We start from the raw sequence: 27,424 nt of genomic DNA, 5'->3' as shown, positions 1-27,424 counted from the left end.
ATATTTTAGATAAAAAATATCGTATTCAGCAACTTCATTTTGAAGGTATTTGACTACTGCATTTGCGTTACGTAATGAAACTAATTACACAACTCAAATTTCATTACGTAGCGCATTCTTTCGGTAAAGAATTCAGAAACTAAAACAACATATTCTTAACCAATAACCGGCACTGCTTCTTCTATATAGAATTGAATTCTCAAACCAATAGATTGATTGATTTTGGGAGCTGACAAATGAACAGTCTTACTGTCGTAAGTCTCCTTTTTGCAAATAAAATTATAGGATATATATTTTTTTAATTGTTTGATTATTTTCTTCGATATATTATCTGCAAATAAAGTTTATTATTATTATATCAACTAGGATATTTTTAGTTTAGTTTCACAAAATTTAATCATATCGTTGGGATCATTTTTTGTTTATTATATACAGTCGTAGATCTAAAGTTGGGCAATACATGTGTGATAATGCATCAATATATTCATGTTCTTACATAACTCGTACTACGCACTCGTTTGTAACTTACACACTCATATTATAATGATGGCCTTATCCCACTTGTATAGTAAATAGCTATTACCGCTCTTATAGTTTAGTAGTTATAAATTTTTAATATATGATATTATTTTCGAAATGATCGTTATAATGACACAAATACCTGAGAAAAGAGATACCCATTTGGGTTGCCAATCAACCTTTGAGGAGGAGGATCCAGGTTCAAGTCCTAGTGATTCCATCTTTTTCATACATTTAGTTGACCGCTTTTTTCGATTATTCCAGATATTTTACGATAGAATAATGAACGATATAATTTTGCAGTGTTTTTAACTCAATATCATGAAGTGGAACAATACAAATTTTTCAGCAAGAAGTTATTCATTGTGGCTTTTTTCGAAGCAATGCATTATTTCTTTTTCAGCAATAACATCTATTGGTGTCAATATTTCGGCAAATATGGACCAAAAAGAATCGCAAACCCTTATTTCATATATTCCCTCTTATTTCTCCAACGATAATTCGATTCATTCACATACTCAATGAGATTTTTAGACAGAATTTCATTTCATCAATTTCGCTACAACAGAATTATTGACCAGCCAAGCCTAGATTGAATACAGAAGGGAAGTACTGTTCATTTCAGAAAATACTTTCACTTCAAATCTTCATTTCATTCCTGTAGCTTCTTAGTAATAAATCCAAAATTGTTTTTCTATTAATTTGAAAAAAAAAGTGAAATTCATGCCATTTCCTCTCAAAGCAGTTTACAAAATGTTACAATAAATTGTAACTGTTCATTCCAGAAAATACTTTCACTTCAAATCTTCATTTCATTCCTGTAGCACCTTAGTAATAAATCCAAAATTATTTTTGTATTAATTTGAAATAAAAGTGAAATTCATACCATTTCCTCTCAAAGCAGTTTACAAAATAATAAAAATTCGAGAATTACAGACTTCGTGACGAAATTGAAGAGATCAATTCTAAGTCAGCCGGACAGACGGATAGAATCGAATTTGAGGATGGATTCGTCATGAGTAAGTCGAACCTCATCGTTTAAGACCATTCCCGAATAAAAATTTTAAAAATATAGACATTGTGATGAAATGGTAGAGCCGATTGGTCGGGAAAGAAATGCTAAAAAATAAAACAACTGAGAAATGAATAAATCACAGTTGAATTTTTGTTTTTTCTTCAAGATGTGCAATATACAAATGAAAAAATTTTATTGATATTTATAGCTTAACAATCCCAATTATACAATTTTCTGAAACCTTGGATTCGGCATCAATTACAGAATAAAATGAATTCCACGAAAATTTTCATCCTTCTATAAAACCTGATTTGAAAAAAGACGAACTGATATGCATGTATAGAATTAGTGTTCTCTCTTTGTTTTCAAAATTATATATTTCCGAAAATCTCTAAACACCCACCCACAACTTTCGAGCATTAGGAAAAATAATTTCAAATTTCGAACTAAATACAATATTCGCATACCGAACAAAAACCTCTGCTTTAATTATGCTTTCTAGTCATGCTTATTTCCAATCCCGAATCCTTGTGATATATTTCATCAACGACAACATTTGTAAAGCACTATAAATACATGCCCGTGGCTTCCTTCATCATCACACATTCAAGTGACACACATTAAACAACCAACAAAATGTTCAAATTAGTGAGTATCAGAAAAAATAGATTTTCATTGTTTTTATACACTTTCGGTTCATCCAAATCAGAATAAAAATAAATCAAAACAAAAGAATTTCTATATTTTATTTTTTAATTATTCAGTAACTTTTATCTAATTTCTACCTACTGGATTTAGTGGACACATGCTTATTTTATATAGGGGTGACTAGAACACCCGAAGAATGTTTACAAGAACTTATTTTCAATATTTTTTTGTTATGCTCGATAGAAAAGATGAAATTCATTTCGAAAATCTTCCAGAACCACATAAATTATATTGATGAAAGTGGAAGTACTGTTGAATATAGTTGAATATAAAGCATGTTCTCCAATGAAAAATTTGATTCTAGGTAATTGTTGCCCTCGCCCTCTTCACCTGCGGAGTGATGGCTACTCCAGAACCCGAGGCCAAAGCAGAAGCGAAACCAGGAGTATTGGCAGCTGCCCCACTTGTAGCAGCAGCCCCTGCTATAGCTCCAGCTGTAGTTACAGCAACTAGTTCTCAAGCTTTCGTAAGGAATTACAACGCTTTAGCGGCTCCACTTGTCGCAGCTCCAGCACCAGTAGCAGCTTCGTACGTTGCAGCTCCAGGTGCACCACTTTATGCATCCCCTTATGTCTCACCCTACTATGCATCATCTTATTTTGCTGCACCTTATGTCGTTTAAAAAAGTTTTACATCAAATCAAATAAAAAATTTGAATAAACTTACGTTGACTTGTTTTCTCAAATGAACTTTAGAAAATGACCTTCCTCATGAATATTGTTCTACTCAACTCAGCCATTTTCATGTTTTCATTGCATATCAAAATATTCGAGTTCACTTGATTGACTCGACCGTTACTTGATAGAAATTCATTCAATATATACTCAGTTTCGAAATTTGCCATAACATGTGGATTAGGCCTAGAGGGCACACCACGATAAAAAACCTGCTGCTTACTCTACCTCAAGGTGGTTTGGAAATGAGGTTTTCAGCTAGAACACATATTGAAGGATAATTTGCCGATCTTCTACGCCAAAACTATTCATTCAAAAAAGAAGTTGGATACATAAATTGTATAAAATATTCTCTAATTCAAAATTGAGAAGGCATAATTATTTCCACCAAAAAATTAATTTTGGTGTGAGCAGGTGGCAAAATGAAATTCGGAAAGAGCACATCGAAACCTACAAAATTATATGAAATTCAAAACTTCCGGAAAATTTTCCTGGTAACCTCTTTTTTTTACAACAAATGACTCGACCATTGACCACTAACCCATCATTATCAAGATTTTTTCAGCAACCACAAGATGTTCCCCTCTTAATAAAAATTGGCCTGTCTCGATGTTCTCTGGAAAAACTCAAACAAGAAGTATTCGGCGGCATCCTTACCGCGGAAAGTTATCTTCTAAGAGAACCCTATACATTTGTTTTTCTTGGTTCCTAGAACTCATTCTAAACTTCGAGAGCCTCTGGAAGCATGTGACATCTTCAATGTTCCGTTAATGTCAATAAAACGAAAATCTTCGAATAATTTATTTCTTATTATTTTAACCATAGAAGATGAAAAACTTATTATATTGATATTAAATAAGAGCTGCCAACGTTATCATTCATCACTGTCCTCTTTGCCACTACATAGTTGAATATACAGGGTGGCCATTTGAAAACGAAACAGACGAGATTACAGACGAAATAAAGTTTTTCGATAGAAATGCTTGGACAGGTCGATTTCTGTTTCGAGGGGGACAACTTAAGATGTAGGTTACGGACGCATAGCGCTTCAACCCTTGCTGCTACAACCCCCACCCCCAATTTTTGAATAGGGAAGATGGGGTGAGTGATACCTCAATTTAAAGGTATTTTTATACTGATTTCAGCACAGTAATTGTTTTTTCATTTTATGCATTAGTTCTCGAAATATTCATGCGTTAGTTAGTTAGGAAGGAAGCCACAGTCATGGTTGTTTTGAAGCTCAAAATGTCGATTTTTCACAAAACACTACAAGTGCCATGAAAAACCACTTCATTTTCAAATACTTAGTTAAGAATATTTCGAGAACTAATGCATAAAATGAAAAAACAATTACTGTGCTGAAATCAGTATAAAAATACCTTTCAAATGAGGTATCACTCACCCCATCTTCCCTATTCAAAATTTGGGAGTGAGGGTTGTAGTAGCAAGGGTTGAAGCGCTATTCGTCCGTAACCTACATCTTAAGTTGTCCCCCTCGAAACAGAAATCGACCTGTCCGAGCATTTCTATCGAAAAACTTTATTTCGTCTGTAATCTCGTCTGTTTCGTTTTCAAATGGCCACCCTGTATATTAAATAAGAGTTAAACCCTCAAGTGCTGCCTAGTGTTAACAAGGGTCAGTTGGTTAACAGGCTAGCAGGCATTGGAGACGAAGAAGAAAAACAAGTTATTCTAATTTCCACTAAGTTGATGTAAGTTAGAATAACTAGCATTTAATTTCAATGTGGAAACAGTTATATACAATGAACTAGAGAATAATATATTTTCTACAATTAAAGTGTATTCACTTATATTTTTGTAAAATTAATATTTTCAGCGTAGAAGCGCCGCAAAGTATACTTCAATATGCGTTTTGCCTTGAAAACTCGTTTCCACCCCACCTTGAGTCTGCAAAGGTCCAAGAAGGCCAAAAACAATCCCAAACCGAAGATGAGATCACCCATGTTGATGAGGATAAAGTATCTTTTTCTAATCTAGCAACAAGATGTGAACCATAATCTTCGAATTTAGAAAAGGAATTGAATCGTAGTCTTCGTACTGCGTGAGTATCAGAATCAAAGACTTCTCCTATGGCTTTTCGAGCACGAGTACGAACAACACTTGACCAGTCACGAAAACATGAAATGACCTTTTTTGAATGCGAGAGGAATAGGGCTACATACTTAGAAGCTGCTTACAAATGTGTAAAGTCTATTCCACCGAGGATGGGCGTGCGTTTTCCGCCGAGTGAATTATGTAGAACAAACTAAGATGAAATTTAGAAGATGAGACCTTAAATATGTTATCTTTTCTCCGAAAATACTTCCAAAATCGAGTGACAAGGTGACAACTAAGTATTTCAACTACTAATGTATTTTGTAATGAATTCCCTAGATGAGAGCTTTTGAGCTCTCGTCACTCATGCGCCAATTGCCTAGCCACCGATGACAGGACTGGATCTAGGTTGATCTATATCAATAAATATGTGTGAATCTTTGATAGATCTATTCAACTAACAGCTAATACAGAACACAATTTACTGTTATGTTATAAATATTCGAATAATGCAATTCGAATGAATATTCAGTGAATATTCGAATATTCAAATCATTCATTCCTGATTCCCAGCCCTAGTTCAAACAGTTCAAACTCTTCTTCACCGGAGAAAAACACCAACCGATCTGTTTATTTTGTTTACAATTAAAAACGCTGCATATGCAAAGTGGTAACAAATTCCCTCTAAATCGCGAAAGTTTTTAGCTTGGCAAAATTATATAAAAAATATATGGACAATTTTCGATAGACAATGTTTTGTTTATCATTTCATTTCCTTGTTTCTTAATCTTTTAATTCTATATTTCGATAATTGTTTGATTTCTAACACAGTGGATCTTCTACTTATTGAATTCCATTTTATGGTGCAGATTTCAAATCATATGAATTAAATAATTTTGAAACTACAGTGAACTCTGGTTCACTCGAACCTCATTAACTCGAAATCCTCGATAACTCGAATTATTTTCAATCCCCTTGGAAAAACCTGTCTAAGCCGAAAAGAATTCCATGCATAACTCGAAACTATTTAACGGATATATTTTACCATTTTTACCTCTATAAGTCGAACACCCACTGAATTTACCTCTATAACTCGAAGTCAGTAGTTAATTCCAAACCCCGCCGCACAAGTCGAAACGTGAAGTAATCGTGAGGTTTTATGAATTCGGTTTTATTTTGCTTAGTTATGTAAAGGTTGTTGGAAATACATTTTTTGTTTGATGTTTTTTATCTCGACTTTCCTAAGACGTAGATTGGAAAAACTGATTTAGAGTTTTCATTCTCAATTTCTGAAACAAGAAGAATGACCTATATAACTCAAACTACGCCTATGTCGAACTATTCCTAACTCGACGAAAAATCTTGGTCCCGTGGTGTTTCGAGTTAACGAAAGTCCACTGTATTAGCAGTGGTACTGTGCAGATGAAGATATTATTTCAGCAACCAATTTTTTTTATTCAATGTTGATAATTTTTCATTCAATCAATTCAACTCAATTTTGAGAATATAAATTGAACTCTGACAATCAACTGAAGCGACACCAAAATTGTAACAAAATTCATACGATTTATGAATAAAACAGAGTTCTGAATGATGAATAAGTTGACAAGAATTCTCAAAAAAAGTTCTAGTATCTGAAGAATATATAGAAACCTCAAAAGATTTTCGTTATATAAAGTGAAATAGAAGAGTTTACAAGTCATTTAAATATTTGTTTCTCTGAACTCTACATCACATAAAACAGAAAGAGTAAATCTGCAGAAAACTTTTTGAATTTCGACAAAATTATGTTAAATAATTGGTATTCATATGCCAGTACCTTCTACTCCATTAATTATGCTTTCTAGTCATGCTCATTTCCAATCCAAATCCTTGAAGATTATTTCATCAACAGAATCGCCAAATTGAAGAACTATAAATTACACCTGTGTGTTCGTTTAGTTATCACACATTCAAGTGACACACATCAAACCACAACTTACAAAATGAACAAATTGGTGAGTATCGACAGAACACTAGTTGAAGGAACAGTTGTAAACGATAAAACATTTTTTTTTTCAAATTTTTCAAATCATTTGCTAAAAGCTCTTTATTTCTTATTATTCTTCACAGCTCGTGATTTTTTTAATATTATATTTTATATATGTATGTAGAAATCTAGGCTTCAATAAATTATTTGGTTTCAGGTTATCGTTGCAGTCGCTTTCGTAGCCTACGGAGTGATGGCTACTCCAGAACCCGAGGCCAAAGCAGAAGCGAAACCAGGAATATTGGCAGCTGCCCCACTTGTAGCAGCCCCTGCTATAGCTCCAGCTGTAGTCACAGCAACTAGTTCTCAAGCTTTCGTAAGGAATTACAACGCCTTAGCAGCTCCACTTGTTGCAGCTCCAGTTCCAGTAGCAGCATCTTATGTTGCAGCTCCAGCTGCTCCATTTGTAGCTTCCCCTTACGTCTCACCATACTATGCATCCAATTATCTAGCTGCTCCTTATTTCATTTAAAAAAATCTTTAGCGCATTAAAATATTAAAATAAATCCTTTGTATTTTATTACTCTCTGAAATTTGAGAATAATCCTTTTTTTCATATTCGATATAATGTGGTAACAGTAGGCCTCAGGGAATCCTCAACCAACAAATATAAATAATGGCTCTTTTCGACGTGTAAAGAGGTTTTGATATTCAAATTCTACGTATCAGTCTGGCCTAAGAATTAAAGCAACCGTGTGACTTTGTTCTCAATAATCAATGATCATAACACAAAGTTATGAAAACTATAGATGATTGGGGACATATTCTTCAGACCTACAATGGCTTGAAATAAGCAACTTTTAGTAATCATTTGAAAAAATATCAACGAATTTTTTATAATCATAATAAAATTACCAAGATGGAAAGTTGGTTTGAGGGAAATAGATGAATATTCAAAAGGCATACAATACTTTGATACAATACAATAGAATTTTGAAAGAATTCTAGTAAAAGGAACCGCCAGTTTGGTTTCATTGCCCTTAAACTCAAACTCCCGATAGAATTCTAGATAAAGGTAAATTTATGTTTCTGTAGACAATCGCTGAAAACATTGTGACAATATAAATTATATTTAACCACATTCATGTACGTAATTCGAATTTAATTGATTTTCATTCCTTCTGATATTCTTCCAACAAGCACGAAGTAGAATTAAGTTAATGAGATGATCTCTCGCTCATACATGCGCTCATTGCGTCCCTGAATATCACAGAACTGCATATACGTAGAGTTGGTTTATATTTTATGATACGGGATCGCAGTTTGCAGGTAGCTTTTAGTGTCTATATCTATGCCCAGCCTGCAGGAGATACAGAACACAATATTGAAGATAATTATTGAAGCACCGTGAATGCATAACACCAAGAGTCTATATGTCCAAACTGAACATAAAACAATTATACAGGGTGTCCCGTAAAGACCACGTCAAACCGAGGGAGAATGTAGATCAAAGGATAACCCACCTGCTATGACAAAATTCCCATTATAAAAGTCTTACCGTTTTCGAGATATTTTTTTTTTTTTGAAAATAATGAATTTTTGCCCCTTTCAATAGTTTGGCCCTTACGGTTGGTTCCATTTTCACATCTTTCTGGTTAATTTTTTCTGTAAAATATTGCTGAAGAATGATTTCAACGTTTACATTAAAAACATCCTCCGAAAATTTTAAAGGGGGGCAATGAGAAATATTTTTACTGGAAATTTTGGTAGTGGATTATTTTGTTCATGAAGTTTAGCCCATCGTAGTGGAAAAAAAATGTATCGAGCTACTGCTGCACATTACACCAATAAATTGTCTATTTTATAGTGATTTCAAAGGGGTATCACACAAGTCATTTGTTATTCAAAGAAAAAAGATATGGCTGTTTTTATCCAAATGGGTATGTTTCTGACAAAATCAAGTTTGTCAATTCTGTTAAGAAATCTTCGATGATGCATTACTTAGTGAACAATGGCAATTGTTCACGTGCGAAAATATTACTCGCATAATTATTCAGCTCAACGAAATTCAATTTTGCCGGCAAATTTTGGAAAACATCATGCAGATCCAGATTTTTTTAATGAGATCATTTGGAGCGACGAGTCTTCCTGTACCAAGGATGGGTAAATGAATCTCCACAATTTGCATAGCTGGAATATCATAAATCCACACGAGGTGAGAGAAGATAGATCACAATATCGATTCAAGATCAATTTATGGACTGGAATATTTAATGGTGCAATTTTGGGCCCGATCGAACTGCCGCCATCACTGAACGCAAACAATTATTTGGAATTTTCAACCAACCAGCTGCCCATTTTATTGGAAGATGTGTCACTGGCGCTGCGACGTAGTCTGTGGTTTCAACATGATGGATGCCCAGCACATTACGGACTCGAAGTTACCGCACATTTGAATAGAACTTATCCCCACCGGTGGATTGAAAGAGAAGGTGAAATTTTGTGGCCTCCTCGTTCACCTGACCTAAATCCTATGGACTTTTATTATTGGGGCTGCCTAAAAGACAAAGTATATGCAACACACATACGTGATGAAGCCGAATTGAGAAAACGCATCCGCAATTCGGCTTCATCACGTATGGGTGTTGCGTATACTTTGTCTTTTAGGCAGCCCTAATATTATTAAAAGTCCAGAGGATTTAGGTCTTCATGTACCCATCCTTGGTACAGGAAGACTCGTCGCTCCAAATGATCTTATTAAAAAAATCTGGATCTGCATGATGTTTTCCAAATTTTGCCGGCAAAATTGAATTTCGTTGAGCTGAATAATTATGCGAGTAATATTTTCGCACGTAAACAATTGCCATTGTTCACTAAGTAATGCAACATCGAAGATTTCTTAACAGAATTGACAAACTTGATTTTGTCAGAAACGTACCCATTTGGATAAAAACAGCCATATCTTTTTTCTTTGAATAACAAATGACTTGTGTGATACCTCTTTGAAATCACTATAAAATAGACAATTTATTGGTGTAATGTGCAGCAGTAGCTCGATACATTTTTTTTTCCACTACGATGGACTAAACTTCATGAACAAAATAATCCACTACCAAAATTTCCAGTAAAAATATTTCTCATAGCCCCCCTTTAAAGTTTTCGGAGGATGTTTTTAATGTAAACGTTAAAATCATTCTTCAGCAATATTTTACAGAAAAAATTAACCAGAAAGATGTAAAATTGTACCAACCGTGAGGGCCAAACTATTGAAAGGGGCAAAAATTCATTATTTTCAAAAAAAAAAAAAATATCTCGAAAACGGTAAGACTTTTATAATGGGAATTTTGTCATAGCAGGTGGGTTATCCTTTGATCTACATTCTCCCTCGGTTTGACGTGGTCTTTACGGGACACCCTGTATATATTTGAAAATATTTAGCCAGTTCGGGACAGAGAAAACATTGTTAGATCATAGAAATCACGCAAGTCATATTCTTAAACAAGCGATTGTGGTGTCTATATTGAGCAGATAGATAACGCCTTCGGCATGATTGGCTGTACTATCGACCTAAATTATAGTGTTCTTCCTCTTAAGTTTTAAGTAAACTTCAACTTAAAAAAAAGAAGCATAAAAATGAACTTAACGTTTTCTGATGCACAATTCGGATGAATTTTGTTTCTTCAATGCAAACAAAGAGTTAAAGCAATGGCATTTTCCAAGAAGAAATTTAAAAAAAAATTCTTTTTTGGAAGTGTCAGTTTTCAACTTTTCAAGGCCTAAGACCTTTTGTTTATATAAAAGATCCCCTTTTATTTTTGACATAGAATAACTCGCTTAACAATTTCATACTTATTTTGTTTAGAGTTCTGTTGGCAGAACGAATTATACAATAGCATTCCATTTCAAAAATCCGATTTGTAAATTCAAAAGGCTCAAAATAGAGGGAATCCAATTCAAAGTTGAAAACTTTCGCACTTATTCCGTAAAAGTAAAAGTAAAGAGACTTCCTAAACATACTAAATTTCAATCTAGTCTGATCTGTTGGGAAAATTGGGTAGTTTTTTGCTTCGAACCTTATCGTTTAAAACCGTTCCGGGCTCAAAATTTGTAAATTAGACATAAAGAACGAAATTATAAAACGGTGCTCTATTCGGACTCTCCAATCATGCAATGGTTTAGTACTTAATAAATCGGTTTTATGGATCAAGATATATCTCAAATTGAAATATTCATACATCTTGATGATGTCCGCACAATTCAACATAAACATGAAAAATTAAGAATAAGAAGAGAACTACTCACATTTCAATGTTAATGGGTTATGAAATATACAACTACAGTCTGATTATCCGAAATCCTAGAACCTGGACAATATCAGAATACCAAGTGGGTAACTACTTTATAGTCTATGCATGTATTCCTATATATTTCTAAACGCCCAGCTGATGCTCTGAAATCATTAGCCAGAACTCGAATGAGTTGGGGATAATTTGAAGTATAAATATGATCAATTCGATAGTACTTATCATCACATTCTATAGTGACAAACAAACTTCAACACCTAACACAAAATGTTCAAATTGGTAAGTATAAATCCAAAAACTATTTTCCATTAAATATTCCCTCTAAAGATTATTTTTCGATGCCTGATTTATCGTATCGTATAAGGAAATTCTAACAATGAAATAAATTCGCAGGTCATCGTTGCTGTCGCCCTATGCTCTTACGGAGTGTTGGCTGCGCCCAATCCTGAAGCAAAAGCAGAAGCCAAACCCGGCGTGTTAGCGGCAGCTCCACTTGTTGCAGCAGCACCAGCAGTGGCACCCGCTATCGTGACAGCTCAAAGTTCTCAAGCCATTATCAGTAATTACAATGCTTTAGCAGCATCACCTTACGTTGCATCTCCCTACGTTGCATCTCCCTACGTTGCATCTCCTTACGTTGCATCTCCCTACGTTGCATCTCCCTACATAGCATCCCCCTATGCATCACCATATTTTACCGCTCCCTACCTGATTTAATTATGCTCGAAATAAAATGATATACGTAAAATATATAGATTTTCATTCAATTATATCTTTAGGTACTCGTAAGATAGTTGACATAGTATAAGAGTAAGTTGTTGGAGTCCTCTCAAAAAGAAATCTGGTCGATAGAGTAGATAAAAATTGATAACTGCCTTCCAAAGACAAGAGGACAAAGATAACTTAATCAAGGCGAAATAAACAGGCAATCTTTGTTAGAAGAAGAAAGCTAAGATCCACGCAAATTTCCAGAATAATGTTATCAGAAGAAAATAAACTCATACAAGCTAATAGAACATAAATAATGTTATAATATAGTTCATATCTATTTTAAGCTTAGACCTCCTGCATTTTCCGAACCTGAAAAGTGAAAACACGAATTCGTCAGATATTGATCGAAATTATTTTCCCATTAATAATTCAATATTTTTCTTCCACGTTGAAAATGGAAATAATAATCCAGTAGTTAAAGTCTGCAGTTTTTTATCAAAGCAAAACAGGTGAAGTTGAGCCTAGGGCTTTTTCACACGAACGGACGAAGAACAGAAAGAAATCATTCGTGTTCGAAGTGAACAAAAGCACTAGTAATTTTACGCTATGGTTTATTATTCCCTCCTTCGGTGTAAATTATCTCAACACTAGACAAAACAAATATATAATTAATTTCCAATTGATATAACCAGCGATGGAATTCGAACCTGAGATGATTACTTCCGAATTGAAACAAAAATTCATATCTTCGGAATTAGGAGTGCTTGGACTTCGCTACTGTTTCATCGTAGCAATATATTTAATTTTAATTTCCTTATTATGTGTTGTCAATTCAATTTTAACTTGCGTTTATATTTTTTTTTGCTTCAGGGATTTCATAATAATGGTGGCCTATGGTCTAAACATAAATTGTGGAGAGAAAATTGTAGGAGACTTTAAATTTTTCCTCGAAAGAATCCAACGGTTGAAAATAATAAAACAAAATGAAGAAAGCATTGAATTAAGTCAGGAGCATCTGAGCGTTCCTCCGCCAAAGCCAACCTTAAAGAACACGGAAATGAACTTTCTCATAATAAAAATATTATGGATGCAATAATGCATACGAAGAGTTGGTCACAATATGCATACAGCTTCGATCGTCATAATCAAGGCTATACTGCAATGCAATAAAACCTCGTTTGAAAATGGAAGGAACGTTAAATGAATGCCAAACAGAAACACGGTTTTTTTCGAAACCCACTCTAATCAAATTTTGCATAAAAAATTTGTTTTGTAAAAAATTATAAAAGGTTTTCCAAAAAGATATTTAATTTTGAATAGCCCGCTAGCTAGAGAGGGGTTATGTTATGGAGCTTTCATCTTTCGAAATTTGACAAGTAAAAACAACGCCATTACTAAAAATGGAATGATACACAATTCAACAGCGTATTTAATTCATTAAAATTCACTACAGAAATGGTGAAAATAGTCAAGCCGGCAATAGTCAAGCTGATGGAAAAATTTGATCTGTTGGACAATTTAGTTATGTGACGAATCTAAACGTATGCGTTGCTCAAGAATCACTGGGAATATTGCTGCTGTAGTGTTGATTTTTGTCAACATTACGGGCTACAGGAATCGACAAACCTGGGTGAAAACCCAGGTTTGTCGATTCCTCGTCAATTCTGGGAATTAGGCATTCCACAAACAAAGATTCCGGTTTGGACGACGTTTATTTTCAACAAGACGGCGTTACGTGCTCCATAAATAACGAAACAATCGCAATTTTGTATCTCTGTAGAGATTTGATAACAATTGGCTCAATTGGCAAATCTTGTGATTCAACCTCAGATTTAACAGCTTTCTTTGGGTTCACATGAAAAATAAAGTAGATGCCAATGCGCCGTAATCGATTCAAGACCTCAGAAATGGAATTCGTCCAGTTATCGAGGACACACACCCGCAAATGTGCGAATTAGTCATGGAAAATTTTAAGAAAAGGATATGGTGCTGCACCGTGGCGGCCATTTGACTGATAGCTTTTTCCATCATTAATGACATACCTTCCTTATTAAATAAATAATGAAATAAACATTCATTGATTTCTTTCAAAATATATTAATTTTTGTAATACCAAAGTAAAACCTCTCATTGAAAAACCTTTATATAAACAGTTTACTTCACAAAATTCTTATCCGAATTATAGGAAAAATAACAAGTAAAAACAAATGTAAATAACCCACATCATAGAATAAATCTCATTGAATAATCGAAAAAATTACTCATTCTATGACTGTCATGACCTCTTTAGAATCATATCTGATTCTTTCATTCAAATGGGGTACTTACGGACAAACCAAACGCGTGTTCTGTAGCCGAGGTATGAATATCAAATAGGTGGTTCTGCAACGAAGTCTTGAAGATTTCCCAAGTATGCATCCTTCGCACTCAAATTTCGTAAAATTATGACTTGCCGGGGTGAAATGGATTAGGTATAAATACACGCCCTGGTCTATCAAATCATCACATCTTCCAGTGACAAGTTAAGAGAAGCACCAACAATCATGAACAAACTCGTAAGTAGAACAATTTCAGTATTCGCTATATTGTACTTTACGCACTGAAGAAATAATTCTTTCAACTTTTTGTACAATTTCTTCAGAGAATAAGGCACTTTCATTTTATACAAATCATAAATTTTCTGCCCATAGTCGCCTATCGATTAGAGGCAAAAATGGAGAATTTTCGAAAAGTAGATTTTTAATCGGTTGTACACACACTAACTCTGCAACAAAGAAATCATGAAATTCGGGTTGTTCAAAAGGATTTGAAGTTGGTTTGAATTCGTTATTGAGGAGAATACGCTGAACGATTTTAGAGATATGGCCATTTGTTTTGCTCAACATTCCGAAAACTATCGCTCTGAGAAATTTCATGTAGCTATATTTAACTTGATATTTGAGGAGCTATATTGCCTAGGGTTTGCTGAATCGCTGGGACAGTTTATCCAAAAATTGAGCTTAGCAAATACAATAAAACTTCGTTAAGACGCTTTCCAAGGGACCGGCGCAATAGAGCGTCTTAAGCGGAAAAGCGTCTTACTCGGATGTAAAAAAATATCAAAATTCTAGAAAAATGAAAAATTGCAATGTGAGTGTGGCTAGTGAAAATGACTCCATAAACAGTCGCGTAATCCGTAAATTTTGTAGAATTTCCTCAGTTCCCGTTGCTGTGCTGTCATTGGTATCGGCCTTGTCTGAAAATGCGAATGCAGCCTTCCGAAAACAGTTCCTTATAAAGAGTGGGTCAATCGAGTCTAAAACGTTATTTTTTGGTTGAATTTTCCTCGTCAATATAATCAGTACCGCTGGACTAATCTTTTTCCATACTTATGTTTGACCATTTTGATAATACCCTGATCTAAGGGATGCAGTTTGGAAGTGACATTAGGTGGCAGAAAAACGAATTTTATGCTCATGTTTCATGTCTATTGGATGTGCAAGGCGATTGTCAATAAACATAATAACTTTTTTTTTCTGCTTACCGAAAATGACATCCAACTGCTGAATCTAGTTTTTAAACAGATCTCCTTTCATCCAAGAACGAGCTTGAGACTAAGAGTGACTCATGTTCAATGTGTCATGTAAACCAATAAGTTTGCCAGTCATTGATAAACCTTAGAACTTTTTTTCACTGTCTATATGCGCTAAAAAAAGTTGTCTTATTCAACAATCTTATCGAGTAATATTTGACTGTATTCGCATAGGGAAATTCAAGTGACCGACGAAAAGCGTCTTAACGAAGTTTTACTATATTCTTTGTTGGAAGAATTTTAAATTTAAGTACCACAAAAATTATACAGATCGAATGGGCTAAGTATTCTTATTTCCGTGTAATGTATAGTTTCTTCAAGAAATTTCAATTTTCGAGATCACAAATCTTCATATAACGTTGGACACCATAACATTTGAAATCCACAATCCAACAACAAATCAAGGTATTCCAATGAGGACTTATCTAATATATAATATTAAATTTGCAGGTATTCACCGTTCTCGCCTTATTCGCTTATGGAGTATTGGCAGCTCCTAAGCCAGAAGCTAAAGCCGAGGCAAAACCAGGAGTATTAGCAGCAGCACCATTAGTAGCAACAGCGCCAGTTGTAGCCCCAGCTGTAGTAACAGCGCAAAGCTCTCAGGCCATCTTGAGAACCTACAGTGCTCTAGCTTCCCCATACGTTGCTTCAGCTCCTTTGGTAGCAGCTCCAGCACCTCTGATATCCTCGCCTTATGTATCTAGTTACTCGTATGCTCCTTATTTCGCAGCTCCTTATATCATTTGAATTGATTTAGAAGAATGATTTTTTGTTTTTGTTCCCAATATAAATGTACAGATCGATATTGTTGTTTTGTTCAAAAATTAATTTGCCTTATTAGACCATTTAGTTGATGCGAAATCAAAAGCAGTTGAATTTAACCATCTGCGATATATTCAGTGAAATGGTAACTAAAAATCGTTTTTAATATTTTCTTCAATCGCTAATATGGTTTAACAGCAAAAAGGCACTCTAATAAAGCCTTCAAACATTACAAATAGATCACCTCTCTCAAATACAGATTTTCTGGAATTTCTGACAAAGGCAAAAAGTCAAGATATAGAAATGACGACGACACTGGCATATATATCTAGAGCACACTATTACTCAATTTTCACACAAAAAAAATTGATGTGAGATAGTTCTGGACAATTCAATAAAGGTAAATGGTAGGTACATATTATTAGAATAATTCCATTCGACTTAACATTAGACCCAAGGTTACAATCTATAAGTTGTATATTCGGAAAATTCGAACAAATAATAAGTTTATAATAAGTTTATTCACCAAAAAAATGTTTTACATAGATAACAAAAGAACAGTTGAGATGTAAATAAACATTGAAATCCCACTAAAACTAAAGTTGCGCGTGGGTTTTGCACAGTTAAATTTACAGTATTTCTTATATATTATGTATATGATATCTACAATACTTGACATTTAACCTATTTTAGATACAACTACGAGAAAAAAAATCTAACAACAAACAAAATTTTTAAATAATTTGTGGATTTACATAATCGAGTTGACATTTTATATATTGATCCATACGATAGAACAACAACATAAACATCGAAAAAAGTCTGTTAGTCGATCAGAGATCGAACTAGATCTCTATTCAAGTTAAGCACGTAGTTTTTTAATTTTTTTTTCAACATGTAACAAGAGTTTATATATATTATATTTATTTTTTGTTCAGAGGGCAGAAAATTGAAAATTTTTGGAATGAGGTAGGATATATTTCGTTGTCCGATTTTTGTACTACTCAGAGATGTTTTTACGTGATGTTCTTTTTTTTGCCTAGTGAAATGTTCATGATCAATATTATTCAATAAATATTTGTTTTTGTGTATATGTGTAAGTATGTTATAAAGAAATGTTTGTCTTACATCGCATATTTTTGCTAGTGAAAAAAGTAAATTGCTAGGGAAGGTTGGTTCTTTTCCATACATAATTTTCAGAATTCGTTTCTGTATCGTTTCTAACTTTCTTAAGTGAGCAGCAGCAACCCCTCCCCAGCTCAATATGGCATATTGAATACGAGATTCCACCAGAGCAAAGTAAATGATTCTCAACTGGTGGATGTCAAGTAATTTACTCAAATATTTGAATTTAAACAGCATACTTCTTAAGGTTTTTGTAATGTTCTCAGTGTGAACGTCCCATCTCATATGACTATCTATTATTACACCCAAATATTTGATAGTATCCGTTCTGGAAACATTAATAATCAATTCGTTGTCCCGTATATCGAGGGTGTTGAAATTTGGTAAGTGATTTCTGTAAGCTGTAAAAGTCATAAATTTCGTTTTTTCATAGTTTATTGTCAATAGTTGATGATTAAACCACTCAATTATATGTGGCATATCAGACTCCACCTTTTCTTTCAGGTCATGCCAGTTGTTATCCTCATACACTATCACCGTATCATCTGCAAAGCTGATTATAGTTCCGGTAGTGTTCAAGTTCAGTAAATTATTGAGATATATCGAGAACAATAGTGGCCCAAGGACAGTACCCTGTGGCACACCAAACTGAACTAACTCTTCTGAACTCATTTCATTTTCAACTTGTACAAATTGCTTCCTCTGATATAGATAGCTTTCTAAAAGATTGTAAGTTGTTCCTCGAACTCCAATATCTTCCAAGGTCTCGAGTAGCTGCTTATGACTCACAGTATCAAAAGCCTTGGAGAGGTCTAGAAATACACACAGACTGGGTCTCCCGTTGTCTATCGCTTTATAAATTTGGGATGTTAAGTTTATAATGGCATCTTGCGTAGATTTGCCTTCTCTGAACCCAAACTGTTTTTTCGATAGCAAGTTGTTTTTATTTATATAACCATTCAGTCTATTCTTGAGAGCTTTTTCAAAAATTTTCGCGACATTGGATATCAGTGAAATAGGTCTAAATCTAAGCTAAGATATTATAATTCACTCGAAACAACTCGTAATTTTTTTGAGCATCCATTTTTCCTAACCAATAGATTGAAAGCCAATATTTTTATATTGATTCAGCAAATAATTGAAACCTCAGCCAACAATCCTAAGAAAAGGATTCCGACGAACCAGTTCCAATTATATCGATCATTAATTTCAGAAATAAATATTTATTCTACAAAATTACCAAAAAACAAATTTCGCTTGAAAATAAAATTAATAATTTCCTTTGAATAACTTACTGTAGCTCCTGGAAACGAATATAATTCCACGGTAGTTGGTACCTATATTATTTCTGAAAATAAATTTGGGGAAAAGGATTTTTTAAACCCTTCTGTGTAATTTTCACACTTCACTTCACATGTTTTGAAATGTGTAAAATCAATTCGTGAAAAAATTCGTCAACTTTACTGGAAAACTATAAAAGCTATTTGCAAGAAATTTAGTACAAAAATCGTTTGCCTAACAGCATTGATCCTCGAGAACAAGATCCAAAAATTTTCAGAACAAAAATCGAGGAAATATATTTGAAAAAAAATGCTTTGAAACTTGACTATCTATATACATAATCATGAAAGTTCTAGTACTGATAGTTTAGGAGTAATGAATTCTTGAAATTTCATTTGGTTGCTGAATAGTCCCACTACTACGTATAACATTAAAAAAACACTGAAAATAATACTGATGTAAATATTTTACTTATTTGTGTTTACTCGAACGCTGGTGGTCCGAAAAAAATAAGAATCAATTTCCTCTATCCAAAAAAGAAAGAAGAATAATTAAAATAAATTTCCTATCTAACAAATACATATTATTCTCCGAATCCCATTACTTTTCCTTGAAAATACATTGAAAATATTCTAAAATCGATGTATTCAAGGAATAATTCAAACATGCTAAATGTAAAGGATCTTACAAGGAAGAAAAGCGCGTGAGGATATGCACTCGAAATTCATACTAGATCCTGACTTTTTTATGAGAATAGTTGAAGTCAGATAGAATATTCGGATCCACCGTTTTACATCATGCATAGGTTTCATATTTATGTTTGTCAATATATCAACACAAATGTTTATTTTTCTAGTGGGTTATAAATATCATGTTTATAGATAGTGCGGGATCGTAGAATTCTTGATGTCTTCTTTCTGTTGATGTGACATAAAAAGATTTAGGAGATGGGGACTTCAAACAATTTAGGACAAAATATTATATATCTCGTGGAAATGATATGATTTGTACGAAAATCTATTTTGAATGTAATTATTTTGGAGAGTACAAAAAGAATAATTTCAACGTTATAGACGATCAACAAAAATCTATCGATTTGATGAAACGTTCAAAGAGCTTTTTCAATTTATAGTTAGCCGATTTTATCTACGAATTAACAATAAATAAATATTAATTTCAACTATTAGAACGCAACTTTCAAATTGGACATTGACAATCCACTCATTGCTTAATAAGTTCAGATTCAATTGAATTTGCTCTCAAATGCATATTCAGGAAGAATATTTTACAGAGTGTCCCTGAAAGGCCACGTCAAACGAAAACGGGATATAGATCAGAATGTGTTCTTCCTAATGTGAAGAAGTCGTTATATGAAAGAGTCCTATTTTTCGAGATATTCGATGTTTTATGAAAATGTTGAATTTTTTCACTTTAACTACTTTCTTTCATGCCATAGGTACAATTGAATACTTTTCGAATCAGTTTTTTTCCGTGAATATTGTTGAATGATTGCTTCAATTTATGCACTGAACAATAACACAGAATATGTTACAAGGATTCTGAAAAACAATGTTTAAACTTTTTTTTTTGTACCGAATTCGATCGAATCCACACACCACACATATCCTCACTCGGAAGGGGCGGTGAAATTTTGTGGCCTCCCCGTTCACCAGACCTGAATCCTCTAGTTTTTTTTTATGGAGTTATTCAAAAAATGAAATTTATTCCAATCCAAAAAAAGATGAAGCGGAACTAAGGGATCGCATTAGTATTTCCGCAGCCAAAATAGCGGAAAAAATTTGTATTAAAAAAACCTCCGCAATCGATGCAGGGTATGTATTCGCGAAAAGGGTGGTCATTTTGGTCATTTTCTCTAACAATAATTGTGAATTATCTTTCTCACCGCATTGTTCATTGTTCCAGGAAGTGACTTTACGATAGTTTATTGAAGCTCCAGTGCGCATATCATTGAATAATTTTACTTTTTAAGTAATTTAAGGGGTAACTAACATTTTTCAATGGAATTATTTAATGAGTTACAGCAGAATTTGCAAAATGAACTGTTTTTTTGGGAAAAGCGGCAAAATTAGATTTTCACAGAAATATTCCATTATCGATAAACATTTGAATATATTATATTCTGAATAAGGTTATCACCTGCTTTTTACCTTACCAAATCGTCATAGAATAGGCAACTTTTCAACGTATTATGCAGAAAAGGTCCAGTGCTTTTTTTACACCACTTCAGATCGAATTAGGAACAAAGAAACACTTCCGCCAATGCGTGAATTTTAAACAATTTTTTTCAGAATCCCTGTATTATATTTTGTGCTATTTTTCAGTGCATAAATTGAAGCAATCATTAAACAATATTCAAGGAAAAGAACTGATTCGAAAAATATCTAATTGTACCTATGGTATGAGAGAAAGTATTCGAAGTGAAAAAATTCAACATTTTGATAAAACATCAAATATCTCGAAAACTGTAAGACTTTCACACCTAACAATAATTTTATATTGAAATCAGGTCGGTCTGTACAATTTGTCACATATGTACGCATAACAAATATTAATAAAAATTTATGAAATGCTGAAACGAGCAAAGCGAAATAAACGTTCTGGAATTTATACAGATGACCTAAACACTCATGAATTCTATCATACTCGAGTACCTAATTGAAGCAAATAAAATGTAATTAGATAAATAAGGAAAAACAGTGCAATTTCATTAGTATCAAAACGTTTTATCTTATCTCGAATATTTGATCATAAATGAATCGTTGATATATGTAATTTAGTTTGTGATTTTTATAGTTTCAAGTCTACAATAGAATATTACTAACGCATACAATAAGATACAATAAATCTTTTAGCTCTTGTTCATCTTTCCATTCACAGTTAAAACTACTATACTAATTTCAAATTAATAAATTATCTGGTTACTGTTTCCGTTCTTCTTTGTGCTCATAGTACACTGTTGAAAAAGTTCGAGATAGAACTGCTACTTTTGAAGGGATCATACCTCTTGGATTTTAAGGAGCATGTCAGTTTGTGCGTAGTTTCCTATATCTAAGATGTCTAAAAACCTGGTGTATGGACTGATTAGAATTTTATTTTGCCAATTTTGGGAATATTAATTAAGCTTCTGATTGGCTAGGATCGGGTTTCAATTAATGTATCCTGTCAAAATCAAAGGAAAAAAAACTAAATGAAAAGTATGACATTGCGACGCCGCCACGAATTAAAACTAATATTTTCCATTTGGTCGAATGTCATTCCATTCAAATATTGACGAGTGCATACACCATGTTTTTAGACATCTTACCTATATCGCTCACATCAAATTCCGCTGTCGTTTCCATAAAAATATATACATTTCATTGTTCAGTGCCGCCTTCTGAAAGAAATGGAAGTTTTTGGCTCTCGTTTCCAAGGAAATAAGGCCATTTTCAGTGAATAGCGCCACCCACAGAAGGTGAAGGAAACAAGCGGCAATGCCGAGTTCGAGTCGTCAGAATTAACAAATCATTAACACACTAATATTTTAGACATTTCTGAATACACAAATTCGAAACGAGATGTATTGAAAATATTGAATATTTGAAATAAAAATGTTCAAGCTTCTAATTATTTTTCCTCAAAACGACTGGCCTAATTTTGAGTTTCAAGAAGCCAATCAGCGCATTTAAAATTAAATAAACTGTAAATCTCATAGTTATTCAGAAAGCTTCAAGTCTGCCTATCAAGTTCTTATCTTCATCGAGTTTAACTTTTTTATTTTTTGAGAACATTTTTGGTCGAAAATTCGGGAATTACGGTGAAAAACTAGCAGCCGGTCCTCTAGAACAAATAAATAAATTCCTTTTTTTCGATAAGAATAAATAAGGAATAGAAATGAAATATTCAGATATGAATAAAATAATTACAATGAAGGTGAACCTTAAGAAAATACAGATTGATACATACTGAAGGAACAATTGGATAGGTTAACCTCAATACAAACTAATAGAATCGTTGTCGAATATGTTCCTAAACAAATTGGAATAATTGTTATCTTCATTCCATAGAAATGTGATTATTGATGGAGTTCACTGCCCTTTGGATTGAGAATCATAAATTCGTTAATATTTTCTTCAATCGATCCGTTTTGAGCTAGTTTATAAGCACTACTACGATAATCAGAACAAAGCATAAATGTAGGTTCAAACTGTCCCACTTAACCTTTTTAATCGGATTAGTCCAAGTGTTAACCTTATTTTCCGAATATGATTATTACATCTATATACAACTTCAGAAGTTTTTAGGGCTTCGCTAAACGCAGAATATATATCTAATTGTTCTCACTTTAGAAAAGTAGATTTTATTTAACTGAGTAGGCCTTAATTAAATGATAATCCATGGTATTAGTAATGATTGGTAAATATTCGTTTAACGAACGGATTTTGAAAATTAAAAGATGTATTAAATTTTGAGTTTCTTACGCATTGCGTTCAAGAGTCATCGAAGAGACGGCCGAACCGTCGGACAAAATTGATGTTAATCTTGAATTCTTCATTGATGAATCAAGCAGAATCGTTAGAGAAGACTCTAGGACAAAAATTCAAATTTCAAAGAATTATGAAACCCTGAAACAACCGCCCAAAGTCAAGATCTAAACCTCCTCATGTGTTTTTTTTTTCATTAAATTTTTTAATTCTGCACATTCCAAAAGTTAAACTGTGAAAATTTCAAAGGTTTTATTACTGAAAATGTGTAAATTTGAATTTATATAATAGGTCAAATTCAAAATGTCTATGGCTTATTTCAATTGAGAGAATCAGTTTCCTATTATAGATCTTCAATGTGAAAAACAACTAACCATCTGAGCTACTGAGTGGGCTAGGTATTGGAAAATTTAACTGGCCATTGTTTGATTCCATTACTCATCATGTCGCCAAATTGAAACCGAACAGAAAAGCAAGGTCGTTTGTTTATGGTAACGCTTCATAAATATATTGACTGCGAGAATCTCATTTCGAAAAGAGTTTTGAAACTGATCATTGAAATAAATCCTGAATGGAAGAATTGAAGGAAAAAATCGTGTACCGATTGAACAATCGGTAATTCTACAGATTATCTATAGATAATGATTAGAATTATTCGAGAATTTTCACAACCCTATTTGAAAGGAACGTTGTGTAAGGTTTTCATGGCAGTTTTATTAGGAAATTACTTTGAATTATATATCTAGATATACAGAAATTCCCCATTGTTTTCATAAAAAAATTCAGCCTAGGGAGCCTATACTGTTACAAACTTAGTAACGACAAAAATAGGTAAAGGTATTCAACACATTCCCCAACTAACAAAGAATATTTCTTCATCATTGATGAATTATAATATGACAAGACTTTACATGATTCCTGTCTATTTATCGATAAAATTATAAAATCGAGGCTAGACGACAATATACGTGGGACTTACAGGCAAATATGACCCAATAAAACAATCAATAAATCACAAGAAGAGAGTTTTGATGCACATAAATTTTCCTAAAACCTAGGTTAAAAATGTTACAATAGACATTATAAGATTTTTTTTTTCATATCTTGGTCCGCAAACTGTTTGTCACTCAATATTCGGATCAGTAAACCGACCCTAATATTCTGCATTCAACTGAACACCTCATTAGAGAAGTATGCCCAGACGAGAGAATGATTACACAGTACACAGTGGAACCCCAACCCTTTATTCATTTTTGCCAGGTTCCCATAATGCTTTTGTTTCAAAATACCGACCGTGTCTCCTATATCAGTTTAATTAATGAGCACGTGTAGAAATTTGTAGGAATAAACTAATGAATAATTATTGTTGGCTTATTATAACGGGTTCTCCAATAGGAATGATACAATTCAAAATGGTTATAATGTCAACACTGTATTATTTTTTTACACTTCTTATTTCATTCGTGTTCGGTAGGTTAGGCCATTCAATCAAGAAATGTTAGACGCTTTAACACAATAATTTGCTTTTAGAAAAACCCATTACAAGACTATTTTTTGTTATCACTGATTTATCAAAAAATAAATCATTCCCACCTAATATGATCGTGATGATTATAAATGGGCCTAAATGTTACTATGTTTAACATTATAGTAGTATCAGTCATAATTACACATACGTTTATTATTTGTACAACCATCGAATTGATATATCAAACTTCGAAACCATTAGGGATGAAATATAGTGTTGAGATAAATTAAATTTCCCATTATTTACTCTTCAAACTTTATAAATTCATAGGATAATGAGAACTTCATTTCTCAATTTACATTCTTCAGTTTCAGTATACATATACTTTTATCTGATTTTTCAGGTTGAAAGATAGATACGGTGCAAAAATCTATTTTCAAGTTTTTCATTATAATTCGCTTTATTCTTTTCAACAATGGTTCTTTGAATATTTTGGAGGAAAATAAATTTCAATACCCCAAAAATCGATAAAGCTACTAGAATTTCTTTCATAAAGTGTAAAAGCTATTTACATTAAACTTGGTACAAAACATTACAAATTGTATAAACAATGCTTCATTATTTCCTTCTATCGAACCTGAAACAGCAATATTACTGGGATGACACGTAATCCTCTAGGTTGCTTGAGACTGATAACGAATAAGGTTGTCTGGATAAGCACCATTTTCAGACGGAAATATTGTAAAATTCATTACTCCGAAACTGATCAAACTAAAGGTTTACAGTAGAAATATTGTATTCAGTACAATAGCATTTAGATGTTATGATGACTGATTACAATATACACATCATGAATGCGAGTTCAAAATTAAGACAACTTTAAGTAAATTTGGAAAATTCCGAATCTCCGCAGCTTGATTACCTATAAGTATCACTGGCACAATTGGTTTAAATACTGATAAAGAACTCAATACATGTAGATACTATTTTAATGAAGATCTCTGGAGAGTTATGATCATTGACGCTCTAAGTATAATCAACGGTATATAACGATATAGAAGAAAAAGGCTTCCTTCTTACAATTTTTCATCGTGATATTTATATGCGATCAGATACGAATAAACCGATTACTTTAATCGCATTAAATTTTTATAGGACAGTTAATCGAAGGTCAATTCAATCGATCCGAAAGAATAGTTTCAACTCAATACAGTGTAGGGAAAAAACACAAGGAAGTCAAATTTTTGATTAGTCTAATCGATAGCAAATTCGTTACGATCTAACAATCAATTCAAATGTTGAGGTCATTCGAGTACAACGCTTTCGATAATATTTATTCCCTAAAATTTTCTAATGGGCAGCCTAACAAATTAATTGCTTGAAATCATGAGGTGTGATCAGATTTTATTGATAATTCGATTTGGATATTTTGCGAGATAACAGTAGATGATAAAATATCTCCAAATAAATATTATATGATAAGGCAAAATCTTTGAAAAAATTATTTAAAATAACAATTTCAAGGTAATCACATCATTAAAACCATCAAAAATTTAAAAAGATTAGATCGGGTCCGAGATTTTGCCTGTAAATAACAATTTTCAAGCTTCCTGTAAAATGACGTATTGATAACAACGTCAAGACCATAGAAAATTCAAACAAAATATCGAAAAAAAATGAGGAGAGCTCTAAAAACCTTTATCTGCTTGAATTATTTACTTGCATTATTTGCAGTTTTGATCGCCAATTCCGCCCTTAGGAGAGCAATAGAAATATTAATTGGCGCCTAAATGAGTAGGGATTCATCAAGCGAAGACATCTTAACCAACTATTCTTGACTTGAAAATCAAGCTCGTGAAAAATTACATGAGCTTGATTGGATTTGATTTCAGATATTTATTGCTTGACTTACTATCAAGCTACTTGATATTACTTAGATTAAAGCTTAGACTAAATAAGGGGATTCCTCGAGCACCGATAGGCTGAAGCATCCGCCAGTGTAAGTTTATTAGTAGTTTTCTCACATTTCTATGAAATCTATTGGTAGATTTTGGTAGTTTCAGAACTATCTTTTCAAACGCCAGCATCTTCAGCTCCTGTTGAAAAAAAAATTTCCAGAGCTGCTTTTACAGTTAAAAAAACCCACAATATTTTCAAATCTATAAGATGCCTCATGTGTCTTAGATCATTGATGGAAAATTATGAACTCAAACAAAGCCTGGAGGTTTCTCAATATTAAGAAACTTTATTTTTTATTTTGTTATGACTTATAGTGATTTAATTTATTATATTTTAAAAAAGTTGATATTTTCGATTCTTTTATACAATAACTTTAATGATTAAAAGTGTTTTTTGCAAGGTTTTTTCTCCTTTCATCATTTTTTTATCGATGTGACAGTGTACAGGGTGGGCAAATAAGCGAGGTAAGCGGCTATATCCCAGGATCCACTCATCGTAGAGACTTGCGGTAAAAAATTTTACCATTAGTGTACAAGAAAACACACTAGATATTGTTTTGAACTATTCCTTTCAATAAAAAAAACAACCATAGCCTCATACCTCTACCGCCAGGCGGCGTAATAGAGATCTTTTGATTTTTTCATACAAATTTGATGGGATTTCTGTTTCTGTCAGAACTAGAAGACACAATTTGGTTTTTCGCAGTACATCAGTTGAAGAATATCTTCTTTCGGCCTTAACTTCAGAACGCCTGAAACTATCGCTTTGCGACCTGCAGGTTTTTTCATGCAAATTTGATAGAATTTCTGTTTCTGT

General features: G+C 33.1%; 6 protein-coding genes across 7 annotated transcripts in view; 4 read left to right on the top strand and 2 right to left on the bottom strand.

The window, feature by feature from the left end:
- The window catches only part of LOC123671970 (supervillin-like), a 220,884-nt gene that overhangs the window by 174,948 nt on the left and 18,512 nt on the right, over positions 1 to 27,424 (bottom strand). The gene's annotated exons all lie outside the window — the stretch shown is intronic.
- The window catches only part of LOC123671971, a 101,166-nt gene that overhangs the window by 55,738 nt on the left and 18,004 nt on the right, over positions 1 to 27,424 (bottom strand). The window lies entirely within an intron of this gene.
- LOC123671977 (cuticle protein 16.5-like) lies at positions 2,031 to 2,905 on the top strand. Its single transcript, XM_045605906.1, has 2 exons — positions 2,031 to 2,182; positions 2,547 to 2,905. The coding sequence occupies exons 1-2, from the start codon at positions 2,171 to 2,173 to the stop codon at positions 2,862 to 2,864; spliced, it is 330 nt and encodes a 109-aa protein (XP_045461862.1). The 5' UTR covers positions 2,031 to 2,170; the 3' UTR covers positions 2,865 to 2,905.
- Positions 6,877 to 7,506, top strand: LOC123671978 (NADH-quinone oxidoreductase subunit I 2-like). The gene is made up of 2 exons (XM_045605907.1): positions 6,877 to 6,968; positions 7,158 to 7,506. The coding sequence occupies exons 1-2, from the start codon at positions 6,957 to 6,959 to the stop codon at positions 7,470 to 7,472; spliced, it is 327 nt and encodes a 108-aa protein (XP_045461863.1). The 5' UTR covers positions 6,877 to 6,956; the 3' UTR covers positions 7,473 to 7,506.
- Positions 11,394 to 12,186, top strand: LOC123671973 (protein transport protein SEC31-like). Its single transcript, XM_045605901.1, has 2 exons — positions 11,394 to 11,523; positions 11,638 to 12,186. The coding sequence occupies exons 1-2, from the start codon at positions 11,512 to 11,514 to the stop codon at positions 11,959 to 11,961; spliced, it is 336 nt and encodes a 111-aa protein (XP_045461857.1). The 5' UTR covers positions 11,394 to 11,511; the 3' UTR covers positions 11,962 to 12,186.
- LOC123671980 lies at positions 14,335 to 16,332 on the top strand. Its single transcript, XM_045605909.1, has 2 exons — positions 14,335 to 14,510; positions 15,977 to 16,332. Exons 1-2 carry the CDS (start codon positions 14,499 to 14,501, stop codon positions 16,274 to 16,276), a joined length of 312 nt encoding a protein of 103 aa, XP_045461865.1. The 5' UTR covers positions 14,335 to 14,498; the 3' UTR covers positions 16,277 to 16,332.

This window comes from Harmonia axyridis, chromosome 2 (genome assembly GCF_914767665.1).
Source record: "Harmonia axyridis chromosome 2, icHarAxyr1.1, whole genome shotgun sequence".
Lineage (NCBI taxonomy): Eukaryota > Metazoa > Arthropoda > Insecta > Coleoptera > Coccinellidae > Harmonia > Harmonia axyridis.
Note: the sequence above shows the minus strand (reverse complement) of the source record. Positions and strands in the feature narration are given on the sequence as shown.